Genomic DNA, 13,393 nt, shown 5'->3' on the forward strand with positions numbered 1-13,393 from the left:
ACCTTTGCACACTTGTGCGTAAAACTGGGCAAGCATTCCTCCGCAGCTGTGAAAAACTTAACCGCAGCTTCCTGCTGGACCGGAAAGGGCAGGTACTTCCTTTCCCTGTACTCCCAATATCTCCTTGCCTACTCCTCCTGATCCGACCCCCTGCTCTATAGCTGATTCTCATTAACCCCTCATTGCCTACCCCTTTTTCTGCCTACCCTTCCTCACACAGTCAGTGCCCTTCCTTTTAGATAAGTTTGTTTCTCATTACTCCAAGGGAAGCACCCTGGTGCTGCAAATCTAGACAATGTAAATTTAAAACAAAATAGTAAAAAATGAACACATTAATAATAATTACATAGGTATTCTACCAATTTTTGTATAACATTTTTTTCAAAATTAGAGCAATTTTTTTTCTCAATCACTATTTGTAAAGTGACTCTACCGGATAGTGCCCAGTAAGCATACAAGGTGGTGCTTATATTTACCTGCTAGACTCTAAAGTTTTAAAATTAATGTATTCCCCTAAGAAGTAAATGTAGAAGCATTAAGAACCACCCTATGTAGCTTAATTCGGAGGTAAAGAAGTTAATAGGGAAAAAAAGGAAAGCATTTAAGAAATACAAGTCAGATAGGACAGAAGTTGCATTTAATGAATATCAACACAAGTGTTGTAAAACAGAAATTCGGAAGGCAAAGATAAAAAATGAGGAATGCATTTTGGCAGAGGCTAAAACTAACCTCAAAAAGTTTCTTAAGTATATGAATAGTAAAAAATGTGTGTGGAGAGTGTGGCTCCATTGAATTATGGTAACAGTATGGTTATAACAGATACAAAAAAGGCACATATGCTAAACCAGTTCTTTTCTTCAGTGTATACAAAAGAGGAGCCAGAGTGCCAAGACCCACCCAAAAACTGCAATTTTGGCTCAGCTTGATCTAATCAGTGGTTGATGCAGTATATGGTACATAAAGGGTTACTCAAAATTAATGTGAACAAGGCACCAGGACCATATGGAATACAACCTTGTGTATTCAGAGAGCTGTTTCTGATATTCTCAGACTCACTTTCATATATGGTACCTATGGATTGGAGGAAAGCTATATTTAAAAACCGATTATGATCTCAGCCAGGCCAGCAAATTTGACACCTTTGTTTGGCAAATTATTTGAAGGTTTGTTTAGAGATCACATTCAAAATTATGTTCTGGAGAATGGCATTATGAGCAGAAATCAGCATGGCTTTATGAAGGACAGGTCATATCAGACCAATTTAATTGCTTTTTATAATGAGGTTAGTAAGAAGCTGGACAGTGGGGTTGCAGTTGATGTGATTTATTTTGATTTTGCCAAAGCATTTGATACCGTTCCCCACAAACAACTGCTTTCTAAACTAAAGTTTATTGGTGAAGTCGTTTGCACATGGATAGGAAACTGGCTACAGGATCGGGTACAGAGGGTGGTTGCTAATGGTACATTCTCTACTTGGAATAAGGTTCTTAGTAGCCGGGTCCACTTTTGTTTAACTTGTTCATTAATGACTTCATTAATGAGGGGAGGGTATTATAAGTTATGTATCAGTGTTTGAAGATGATACAAAACTCTGCAGCCCAGTTAATTCTATCCAGGATGTGGCATCCTTGCAGCAGGATCTTGACAAACTAGCAATCTGGGCAGCTAAGTGGCAGATGAGATTTAATGTGGATAAATGTAAGGTCATGCACCTGGGATCTAAAAATATGCAAGCCACTTATACCCTTAATTATTATTAAAATTTATTTATATATATTCCGCAGCGCTGTACAATAAATGGGACTGCACTTGGCAAATCCATAATGGAGGACAGTGGAGTCCTTGTAGATAATAAACTTGGCTGTAGCAAGCAATGCCAGGCAGCAGCTGCTAGGGCACAAAAGGTTTTGAGCTGCATTAAAAGGGGTATAGATTTGCAGGATGAGGAGGGAGTTATTCTTCCGCTTTAAAAAGCACTTGTAAGGCCCCATCTAGAATATGCTATGCAGTTTTGGTCCACAGTGAGCAAACTAGATATTATTCAGGTAGAGAGGGTACAGAGAAGGGCAACTAAGCTGTTAAAGGGTATGGAAAGCCAAAGTTATGAGGAAAGACTGGCCAAGTTACAGTTATTTACACTGGAGAAGAGGAGAGCAGTAGCACAAACAAGGCATTGGGCCATTAGCTCCAGGTCTGACCATAATAATGGCTTTCCCCTTCAGCACAATCATGTATACAAAGGTCACAGCACACAATCCCATAACATGGGAGCACCAATTAGATTACAAATACAGTCCCCAGTGAACATAATTTTGTCACTTGCTAGTATGTTTCCTTGCCATCTAAAGTTGTTTTCATTGCACTTTTATATCTGTAATTTAGGTTGCTTGAAGTTGTAGTTTCACATATTCTAAATCTGCAGAACCACAGGTTGGCTTTCCCTGGTTTCTGTTTGTTATCAGTAGGAGTTCCCATGAGAAAAATGCAGTCAGCTAACACATTGGTCACAACACAAACTTTCTCTGCAATGCCTATGCTACACAAAACTGTATGGAATTTTAGTTCACAAAAAGCTGAGAGCTCAAAATCCTGATTTAATTCCAGGTTTAGTCACATGACATAATTTTAAGTATTAATTGTTTGGCAGCTTTTGTTCATAATGTTGTTTAGATACTGGAGGGCAATGTAAAGTTTGCCAGTGTGAGGGATTCTGCACCAGAATTACAGTAATCCTAATATAATTGTAGTTTTTGTGTAAACTGTCAAGATGTTTTCTGGATAGTTTCTCTGCACCTGTAAAATACAAAGCAGACTTTTACTTACATCTCATCAGTGCTGCTCTGCCATCTTGCCCTCTGCCCCAGCACACTGTGAGCATGCACAATAAAATAAACATTTTGCATTAAATAACATGTTCCAGTTTTACTCCACATGTGCACCCCCCAACTCCCCCCGCCCCAGTGATTAACCCTCTTCTTCTACTTCCTGCAAATGAGACATTAGTTAATTATCAGTCTGACTAGTAACCTGTTCCCTATGTTAACCTGCTTGCTGCTGTTTAATTACCTTTTCATATTGACCAGTGGATTCTTCAACCAAGGCTAATTAAATAAGTTATAGGGTCTATCTAAGCTTCACTGTAACTGCTTGATTTTTTAGTGATATCCTTTAGGCAACTTTCAAAGTTTTTCAGATGTTGATGGTTTCATACAGGGAACAAATTACACCATTATTTTAAAAAAATGTTTTACAGCACAAGCTATTATTTACAACATTACAACATACAGTTCATTAACATTTGAACTGGACCGATTCGGCAGCTAATCGGCCCGTGTATGGGGAGAGCAGAGTGGCCTGGCCGACCGATATCTGGCCTGAAATTGGCCAGATCTCGATCGGCCAGGTTAGAAAATCTGGTCGGATCGGGGACTGCATCGGCTTGTTGATGCGGTCCCCGATCCGACTGCCCCATTGCCGCCCACATAATCCGATCGTTTGGCCCCAGGGCCAAACGATCGGATTATTATTTTTTTTACCTAAATGCTCCCCGATATCGCCCACCCGTAGGTGGGGATATCGGGGGAAGATCCGCTCGCTTGGCGACATCGCCCAAGCGAGCGGATCTGCTCATGTATGGCCACCTACGGGTGGGCGATATCACAATGTTTTGTGCCTGTCCACAAAAGTTCCTTCTTAATGTATGCCATACTTAACCTGATAATGGGTGAAAAGGTCAGACATTAACTTGGTGAAAATGGTTCATTGGTTAAGAGAGAAAGTGATGGACAAAATAAAGGTAGAAATTAGAAGACAGGGGGAAAATATTCCCATGGTTAATCTCTCTGCTCTAATTTACAAAAATCATACAGATCGTTTTACTCTATGTAAGCAGTAATTTGAAAGGTTCTGTTTGTCAAACACTAGAAACAGCACTAGAAGAAGAGTTTAGAAGGTTGAAATATTTGCAAAATATATGTTTTTTTTCAATTACAACACCAAGGGGGCCATTTACAAACAGTTGGCTTTTTTTCCCGATTTGGAATTTTAGCGTTATTTCCCGAAAAAAAGATTTACTATGCCTCAAAACAGCTAAAAGTCCAAATCCAACAATTCACCAGCTAAAACCTGCCGAGATCATGTAGAAGTCAATAACAGATGTCCCTCCCTTCCCTGGAGGAACCTTCTTTTGTTTTAAAATGAACATGAGAAGTTTCTAACTTTTTTTGTGAGTTTTTGCCCCGACTTTTTTAGTTCAAACTTTAAAGTAAATGTCAGCTATTCATGGAAATGAGTTTTAGTAAATGTGCCCATAAGGGGCAAATTTAATCAAAATGTGAAATTAGAGCTCTTTATAAAAAAAACTCACCACTTTCTATTCATTCCTATGGGATTTTAAGAAGCATATTTATCAATGGGTGAAAGTTAGAGTTAAATTTTCTATGGTTCTATGATTCCTAAGGCTCTAATCTCACATTTTGATACATCTGCCCCTAAATGTTTCATCAAAACAAGCAATTCATTCTGTCTCCCCAGCAGGCATGAATTGTAGCTATTGCAATGATGGGGATTTCATTCTTAATTTGCAACAGTTTCCTTTAATTAAACGGATTTAATTGCTCATATCAAATTGAGTAATTCTCATGTAAGTGTTTCAGAAAATATGTACACTAAGGTGACATTTTCAAGTCAATTATACCATGCAAAGGATCCGCTAAACAGTTTTTCAAATATTTTTGCTAATTGAGGTGCAAAATAAGGGCAAAGAGGATTGTGAACGAAACAACTGATTGCTTTGTAGTTAAGATGGGAAATGTGTTATATATACTTATAAATGGAATGTTTGATTAATAAATTGCTCAATAATTTATTGGTCTGGTTAACTAAAACAAGGCAAGACATTTCACAATTGTTTTCATCATAAAGTTATGGACATAGAAAATGAAAGTGTGACTGACGTGCCTATGCTCAGAACATGATTTCCAGTGAATGCTTCATGAGCATGCAATGGTTGAGATGAATCAGTCACTGGACTCATTAACTGGTATGGAAATGTAAAGGTTAAATTCCCAGGATTTCCTCATAAGGGTATTCATTCCTCTGAAAAAATTTGTGTGCAGGGCGATTCTTCTCATTATTCTGTGGAGCTCTTGAGCAGCACCATTATTCCTTATTACATAGATCCAGTGTGCCACCTATTCAGATAAATGGCAGAACAAGTGTGCAGTAAATATTCACAGTGGCCTCTCCATCTTCTATATGTGCCACTAATTAGATTATTTACTCGCTCATATAAATAAATAATCTCAATCAAGCAACCATATCCTTGCAAATATGTTTGTTTTATGGGGGAATGGGGTTTCATTCCAGAGGTCAAGGCAACTGATTTAGTCTGTGTTATTAACCCCCTGAGAATAAAACAGATATTTACACTGGTGTTTTGTGGGTTAACTTATGGTGGTATTTCTTGGGGTTTCAGTGTTTAGATACATGATACAGGTATTTATTTTTTTTAAATCTATATAGTGTTTTTCCTTTATCAATGCTAGAGACTGTAAAATTTGTGAAGAGTACAAAGATTCCATCTATTATTTTGTCTGTGAAGCTTGTTTGTAAAAACACCACTATCCAGTTTGATAAGAAACAATTTGGGAAATCAGAGACCAAGAATTGTACCACATTGTTTTCTATTATTGCCAAAGTTAAGGGCATTGCTTATGGGAAGGATCATAACCTCAAAACAGAAGTCCCAGTGTTATGTTCTATAATGACTCCTGCCTTGATGCTACAACAATTGAAAAATAAAACAAGTGCCTGAACACATTTCAGCAGTATGGCCAGATGTACCATTACTGATAGGGCTCAATCATAATATTGTTGCTTTCATTAATATAATGTACATAATGCTCAGAAACATTTAAGATATACTTTTATACAATTTAAATGTAAACGACAAATGGAGCACCATTTGTTTTGTCATCTGCCAGATACTTCACACATGGCACAACCATTCATGCTTGCAAGAAAATGGTGCTCTGGTGTGCTATAATGTGCTCTATATGAAGTATGCTTTACCCATATATCCAACAAAATAAAATTAAATGTCAGGCCTTAATGAGTTAAACTGCCTTATAATAGTCCCTAGCTGTACACTGTTTTAGCAAACCTCATTATAGAAACTCAGAAGAGGAGACAAGGCTGCAGATGTTGGTCAATAGCAGCCATTAGCTTACCCACTTTCAACCCCTTTGTTTTCATCAGAAATTCATGCATTGTATTTGCCTCATACATCCAACCCCTTAACAAATGATTCTTTGTCAGCAGCACAAAGGACATAAACTCAGTGCTGCAAAAAGCCTTTAGAAACTATGGAGCATTATGACTAATTGCAATGCAGAATATATCTGTGAGGTTATAAACCTATATTAAAACACAATGGCATCGAAAGAAGCCATCAAGTTAAAGCAGTCCTCATGTAACCCCAAGAGGACTGGAACAGACAACAAGAAGTCTATTGATACAACAAAACAGCCACTTTATGCCATCCAAACCAGCATGTAGTAAGCATAGCCACACAGTTCTCTTTAACATAGTGTTTCTTTCATTTCATTTAAGCCATGTAAATTGTTCTGATATTATTCAAATATCTGCCTCAGTAGAGAGCAAGAAAAAAAGAATATATATATATATATATATATATAAATATATTTTATTAAATAAAATAGTAAGTACTGTAAGTCGGGGGCCCAATGACCCGTAACAAGTGTAGGGAAGCAGGGCATGACAGGGTTAAGGAGGGCAGCCCGCCCCCCTTTCCCGCTCTTCCTTTGGGTTAATGGTGCTGGCCAATGAGGGGCCTGGAAATTCCCGGGCTTAGTAAGGGGAGGGGTAACCAAGGCAGCATACCTTCAGTTTGTTCCAGGCAGCGTGAGGATCGGCAGCTCGTGACGTCGTGGGACCATGGACGCGGCGAGCTTGGAGCATCTCGTGCAGGAGTTCCGGGAGGCAGCGAGGCGACAGGGACCGGCGTGGATCCAGGACCAGCTGAAGGACCTCTTCACAGGAGCCGAGGCCGGAGGGCAGCGCAGACCCGCGAGGAGGACCCGTCCACCGGATCGATTGAGCCCAGGGACTGCGGGGGACCCAGCAGAGAAGACCAGCCGGCGCAGCAGGACATCGCAGGAGAGGAGCACGGACGGAGGAGCAGGCCGCACCAGGGGAGGCTCGAGGAGGCAGCGCGGGGACACAGATGATCCGGCGCCAGGACCAGGCAGGCGAGTAATCCGGGCGGCGGGGGGCGGAGCCAAGCCGCGCGAAGCAGGAAGTGGGGCCCCAGGCACAGAGGCGGCACGGGGATCACCAGGCCAGGCAGACAGCCGGCAGAAGAGAGGGCCGAAGGGGAGCAGCACGCAGCGGGCCGGAAGGGGCGGAGCCAAAACGGCCCCAGGAGGAGCGGGGGGGCCAGGGACCGGAACCGGGTGCAGGGAGGCAGCGGCCACAGGCAGGGGGGAGACAGGCACCGGAGGGACCCCCGGACGGGGAGCGGGCCCAACCAGTGGGGCACCAGAGGGAGACACAGGGCTGGCTGACAGCCAGGACACAAGGGGAAGGCAGGAGGGAGCTGCAGGGATGGAGACAAGGGCCACAGCCCGGGCTGGTGGCCAGGTGCGGGAGGAGGAGGGAACCACGGCCCTGAGACCAGGCCAGGCAGCAGGGAGCAGGGGGGACCCCGAGGGCACTTCCGGGCCCCCTGGGGTGGAGTCGGGCACCGGCCAGGCAACGACTTGGGGGCACAGGCGAAGCAGGCAGAGGGACAGCAGGTCCAGGACAAGGGAGACCAGGAGGGACCCACGAAGGAGCCGGTCCGGCAGCAGGCACCCCAGGTGGGGTAGGAGAGGGGAATCCCGGGCCAGGAGTCGGTCAGGTACCAGGGAGAGCTGGAGGCGTGGCACGGCTTTGGGAACAGCCAGGCGCAGAGGAGACAGGGCCAGCAGAAGTCCCACCAGGAGGAGGGAGGGGTCCCGGAGAAGGGAGCACTCCTGTTCTTGTATGTCGCATAGGTGCGGTTCGAGCGGCTCGGGACGTGGACGGTCAAGAGCCAGGTACGCTACGGCAGAGGTACGACGGGCCACCAGGAGTCGTTCTACAAGCAGGGTTCGAAGCGAGAGGCGGCACACGGCCAGAGACGGGTCAGGACGGCGACAGGACACTCGGGAGCGCCTGGCCAGCATAATTACGGCCCCAGAGGCTTCCACAGCCGGGGGACCAGGAGGTGAGCCACAGAGGGACATAGGGCAGGGACCAGCCCAGGTGGGGGACACAGCGGGACTACTGGCAGGGCTGAAACAATTCCTGGCAGGTTGGGAGGGCCAGGGGCAGGGCACAGCAGCGGGGCCGTCCCAGGTTTGGGTAGGTGGGCTAGGAGCGGCAGGGGCCAACCCAGCACCACAGCCCACCATAGCGGCGCCAGGCTCGGCAAGCGCAGCGGACAAAGTAAGTGAGACCCCCGGGACAGGAGGGGACACTGAGGGTAAGTCAGAAAGGGAAAAAGAGAGGGAGGCTTTAGTGAGCAGCATAGCTGAGGCAGCCAGGCAAAACGCATATGTAGCATTTGCTGGCCCCCTAGGGGTACACGTGAAGCAGGAAGTTAAGGAAAAGATATGGAAAGGGGAATATGTGGAATTGTTTTCCCTGCTCCCCCTGGATGAGACCATTGAGTTAAAGGAGGACGAGAAGAAGGATAGTAAGAAAGAGGAGGAGGAAAAGAAGAAGAGGTACAGAAGGCTGCCAAAGACCTTTGGTAATTGGCTCAGGGCCTTCTGTATCCTGGCGAGCATTATTGGGGAGAAACACCCCGAGAGATGCTCGTCACTATTTTGTTACGTGGACGGGATCTGGGAGGCATTCAAGGTCTACGGGGGGCTGGCTTGGTGGCGCTATGACGAGCAGTTCCGTCAACGGCTAGCGGCCAACCCTTCAATGAGGTGGGACCAGATGGACATCACCCTCTGGCTCAAACTCATGATGGCACAAAAGGCGAACCCCTTTCAAAGGGGGGCCGGGGGGCCACAACAGGGTGGCGCCTCGGCCCCCATCAAGCCCGGATGTTGCTGGCTATTCAATGATAGCCAATGCAAGTGGGGCGCATCGTGCAAATACAAGCACGAATGCTCCGGATGTGGAGGGGCGCACTCATACCAGCGTTGCTTTAAGAAGGGAAAGGTGTCAGGCAAACCAGGCGAGTCTTCCAAAGGGGAGGACACCAGTGAGGCTAGGCGCGATGCAGCCGTGGCTAGACCGCTACGCTAGGCGGGAGGAGGCAGCTTTGATCGAGTCAGGCTTCAGGGAGGGGTTTAGGATTCCATTTAGAGAAAGGGGGGGGGTGCTGGTTCTACGTAACTTAAAGTCCGCTAACGAATACCCCGGGGTGGTACGGGAAAAATTAGAGAAGGAAATCACACTAGGCCGGGTAGCAGGCCCCTTTGAAACCCCTCCCATGATGAACTTGAGGGTTTCGCCTTTGGGGGTGGTCCCAAAGAAGGAACCAGGCAAGTTCAGGCTGATCCACCACTTGTCATACCCCAAGGGTGGATCAGTTAATGACGACATCGACAAGGAGCTGTGCTCCGTGTCATATACCTCCTTTGACCAGGCGGTGGCGGTAGTTAGGAAGGCAGGAAAGGGGGCGCTAATGGCAAAGGCCGACATCGAGTCGGCGTTCCGTTTGCTGCCCATCCACCCCGACTGTCATCACCTGTTGGGTTGCTGGTTTGAGGGAGCCTTTTTCGTGGACCTATGCCTTCCCATGGGGTGTTCCATCTCCTGTGCCTACTTTGAGGCCTTCAGTACATTCCTGGAATGGGTGATTAGAAGGAAGGCAGGGTACAGCTCGGTGGTCCACTATCTAGACGACTTCCTTTGCGTGGGACCAGCTTCCTCAGACATCTGTTTCCACATCCTCGATACCCTCCGGGAGGTTGCTGAGGAATTTGGGGTTCCCCTCGCGGCTGACAAAACTGAAGGCCCCGCCACAACGATGCAGTTCTTAGGTTTGGAGGTGGACTCGGAGAAAGGGCAATGCCGGCTCCCAGTCAGTAAGGTCACCGATCTAAGGGAGGAGGTTGGGAGAATGAGGCAGACTAAGAAACCCACCTTGAGGCAGGTGCAGTCGCTCCTCGGCAAGCTGAATTTTGCGTGTCGGGTCATACCAGCAGGCAGAGTGTTTAGTAGAAGACTGGCTCGCGCAATGGCTGGCGCCACGGCCCCGCACCACCATGTGCGGCTGGGCCGGGAGGTGAGGGCAGATTTGGGAGTATGGGAGGTGTTCCTGCGCAACTTCAATGGCGTGGTCCTGTTCCAGGCGCCAGAGGCAACGGCACAGGAGATGCAGCTTTTCACAGATGCGGCAGGGAGTGTAGGCTTCGGGGCATACCTAGCAGGCCAATGGTGCGCGGAGAAGTGGCCCCCGGAGTGGGTGGAGTCTGGATTGGTCAGGAACCTGGCCTTTCTGGAACTGTTCCCGATAGTGGTAGCCTTATTTGTATGGGAGCAGGAGCTGAGAAACAGGAGCATAGTGTTCTTCTCCGACAATTTAAGCGTAGTGCAAGGGATCAACAATTGGTCTGCCTCGTCGCCACCGGTACTGCGCTTGCTGAGAGTCCTAGTACTGCGCTGCTTCAGGTTGAACATCCGGTGCAGGGCAAGGCATGTAGAGGGAGTAAAAAATGTTATAGCTGATGCGCTCTCTCGCTCTCAATGGGAGCGGTTTTGGCAGGTGGCGCCGGAGGCAGAGAAGGAGGGCTGCCCTTTCCCACATCATCTATGGCAGCTGGGGAACGGAAGTTAATGGAGCTGGTGGAGAAGTCAGTGGCCAGAACTACATGGGCGGCCTACAGTAAAGTGTGGGAGGAGTGGAAGCAATTGGAGCTTTGGGCTGGGGGTTTCGGGAATGCCACCGACCGGAGGGACGCATTGATTTGGTATGTAGGCTGGCTAGCGGAAGGGGGGAAGTCAGTAGCCGTGATCGAGAAGCGCATGGCAGGTTTGGCCTTTTTGTTTAAATTGGGAGGGATGGAAGACCTAACTAAGGATTTTATCATCAGGCAGGCATTACGGGGCCTTAGGAAGGGGAGGGTGACACGGGACGCAAGGCGTCCCATTTCCTTTGAGCTGTTGCAGAAAATACAGGCGGTGCTGCCCCAATGTTGTAAGTCCGAGTTTGAGGTGCAGCTGTTTCAGGCAGTTTTTGCGCTAGCCTTCTTTGGGGCTTTCCGGGTAGGTGAGTTAGTAAGCAGCAGCAAAAAGGTACCAGGGGGTTTAAGGGCAGAAGACGTGAGGGTGCTGGAGTCTGAAGTACAAGTACGGTTACGAAGGTCCAAAACAGATGTGTGGGGGAAAGGGGTGGACGTGGTCTTGCATAAATTGGATGGCGGTGTGGCATGTCCAGTGGGGTGCATGGGGAGGTACCTAGGCATACGGCCCGAGTTGGGGGAGACTTTGTTCATCCATGGGGATGGGAGCCCATTGACACGCTTTCAGTTTACCCGGGTACTGCGGATGGGTTTGCAGGCGGTGGGAGCGCAGCCGGCTGACTTCGGCACTCACTCGTTCCGCATTGGTGCAGCGACTGAAGCAGCGCGGTTGGGGCTAGGTGATGACATAGTGATGAGAATCGGTAGGTGGGAGTCGAGGCGGTTTAAGAGCTATGTGCGGCCAGCGCTGCTGGTTTGATGTTGGTACAGTTTAAAAAAAAAAAAAAAAAAAAAAATTTGGAGAGGTGGTTGGTTCAAGGGGAATACCTTGTACCATACGATGGTGGTATCTGTGTTCATGTTTGTTTCCTTGACCAGGTGGCAGGATTGCGGTGTGGCTGATCGGGCATTCATTCATCTATCGAGCCAGAAGGAGAGCCGCAGTTAAAAAACCTGGATTGCAGCTGGGCTTTCCCGAAGGCAAGGTGGGAGTGCACTGGTTCGGTGTTCGAGGCATGCGGTGGCCAGGGGTCTGGTCCACCCTGCTTCAAAAGGTGAAGGCCGGGCGGCGCCCGGACATACTGGTAATACACGCTGGCGGGAATGATATGGGGTTAGTTCCTCAGAAGGATTTGGTTATGGCGATGAAAAACGATTTGGACAGGATAAGGCGTATGTTTCCGGATATAGTGATTGTTTGGTCAGAGATGGTGCCGCGGTTAGTGTGGAGACATGCCAGGGATGGGCAGAGGATTGAGAGGAGCAGGGGCAAGGTGAACAAATTGTTGGCAGCTTTCGTGAGAAAGTTTAATGGGGTGGTAGTGAGGCATAAGGCCCTGGAGGAAAAATTACCCGGTTACTACTGGAAGGACGGGGTCCACTTGTCAGATGTAGGGACTGACCTATTTAACTTAGCACTGGGTGAGGGAATCGAGAGGGCCCTAGGGCGGTTTGTTGGCGGGTCGTGGCAGGCTTGAGGAGTCAAGCGGCCACGCCGGTGGCGGAGGGTACCTTACTCCGTGCCCTCAGGGGGAAGTTTGAGTTGTCAAGGAGACTGTAGCCCGGTAGGCCTGGGGGTCCTGATCGGCAGTTAGCCTCGGTTTAGGTCGGGGGAAAAGGAGGCAGGAACCAGGCGTTACGTTCAGGCTCAGGGATTGTTGTTACTGTAAATGTTGGGTATTGTAAATGTTTGTTATACAAACGGTTCTGTACAAGTTTATAATGTTAAAATGTTAACGGATGTAAGTTATTGTTAATAAATAAATAACTGCGGCCTTCTCTTCCCAAACTACAGCGTCTATGTGTGTGTCCGGGAGAAAGTTGGGGGGCGGGGGGCTAAAACAGGAAAGGGGGTTAAGGGCTGCAAGCTCGATGCTGCACCTGTCAGGGGGCCCAATGACCCGTAACAAGTGTAGGGAAGCAGGGCATGACAGGGTTAAGGAGGGCAGCCCGCCCCCCTTTCCCGCTCTTCCTTTGGGTTAATGGTGCTGGCCAATGAGGGGCCTGGAAATTCCCGGGCTTAGTAAGGGGAGGGGTAACCAAGGCAGCATACCTTCAGTTTGTTCCAGGCAGCGTGAGGATCGGCAGCTCGTGACGTCCCACCCTCCCTCCCTATAAAACGGGGGTTGTTTTGTCGCAGTTAGCGGAGGGTACCTTACTCCGTGCCCTCAGGGGGAAGTTTGAGTTGTCAAGGAGACTGTAGCCCGGTAGGCCTGGGGGTCCTGATCGGCAGTTAGCCTCGGTTTAGGTCGGGGGAAAAGGAGGCAGGAACCAGGCGTTACGTTCAGGCTCAGGGATTGTTGTTACTGTAAATGTTGGGTATTGTAAATGTTTGTTATACAAACGGTTCTGTACAAGTTTATAATGTTAAAATGTTAACGGATGTAAGTTATTGTTAATAAATAAATAACTGCGGCCTTCTCTTC

The 13,393-nt window shown here is 47.5% G+C and overlaps 1 protein-coding gene across 1 annotated transcript; it reads left to right on the forward strand.

The window, feature by feature from the left end:
* Window positions 1–6,746: 6,746 nt before the first annotated feature.
* LOC116410394 (mucin-19-like) lies at window positions 6,747–12,612 on the forward strand. The gene is made up of 2 exons (XM_031900775.1): window positions 6,747–8,269; window positions 11,847–12,612. Exons 1-2 carry the CDS (start codon window positions 6,958–6,960, stop codon window positions 12,443–12,445), a joined length of 1,911 nt encoding a protein of 636 aa, XP_031756635.1. The 5' UTR covers window positions 6,747–6,957; the 3' UTR covers window positions 12,446–12,612.
* The last annotated feature ends 781 nt before the right edge of the window (window positions 12,613–13,393 follow it).

This window comes from Xenopus tropicalis, chromosome 4, assembly GCF_000004195.4.
Source record: "Xenopus tropicalis strain Nigerian chromosome 4, UCB_Xtro_10.0, whole genome shotgun sequence".
NCBI lineage: Eukaryota > Metazoa > Chordata > Amphibia > Anura > Pipidae > Xenopus > Xenopus tropicalis.

What these genes read in the sequence shown, in the direction of transcription:
- LOC116410394 (XM_031900775.1), top strand. Translation starts at nt 6,958, where the DNA reads ATGGACGCGGCGAGCTTGGAGCATCTCGTGCAGGAGTTCCGGGAGGCA. An exon ending in CACAGCCGGGGGACCAGGAG is followed by an intron (nt 8,270 to 11,846) that starts GTGAGCCACAGA and finishes TTCCTTGACCAG; the next exon opens with GTGGCAGGATTGCGGTGTGG.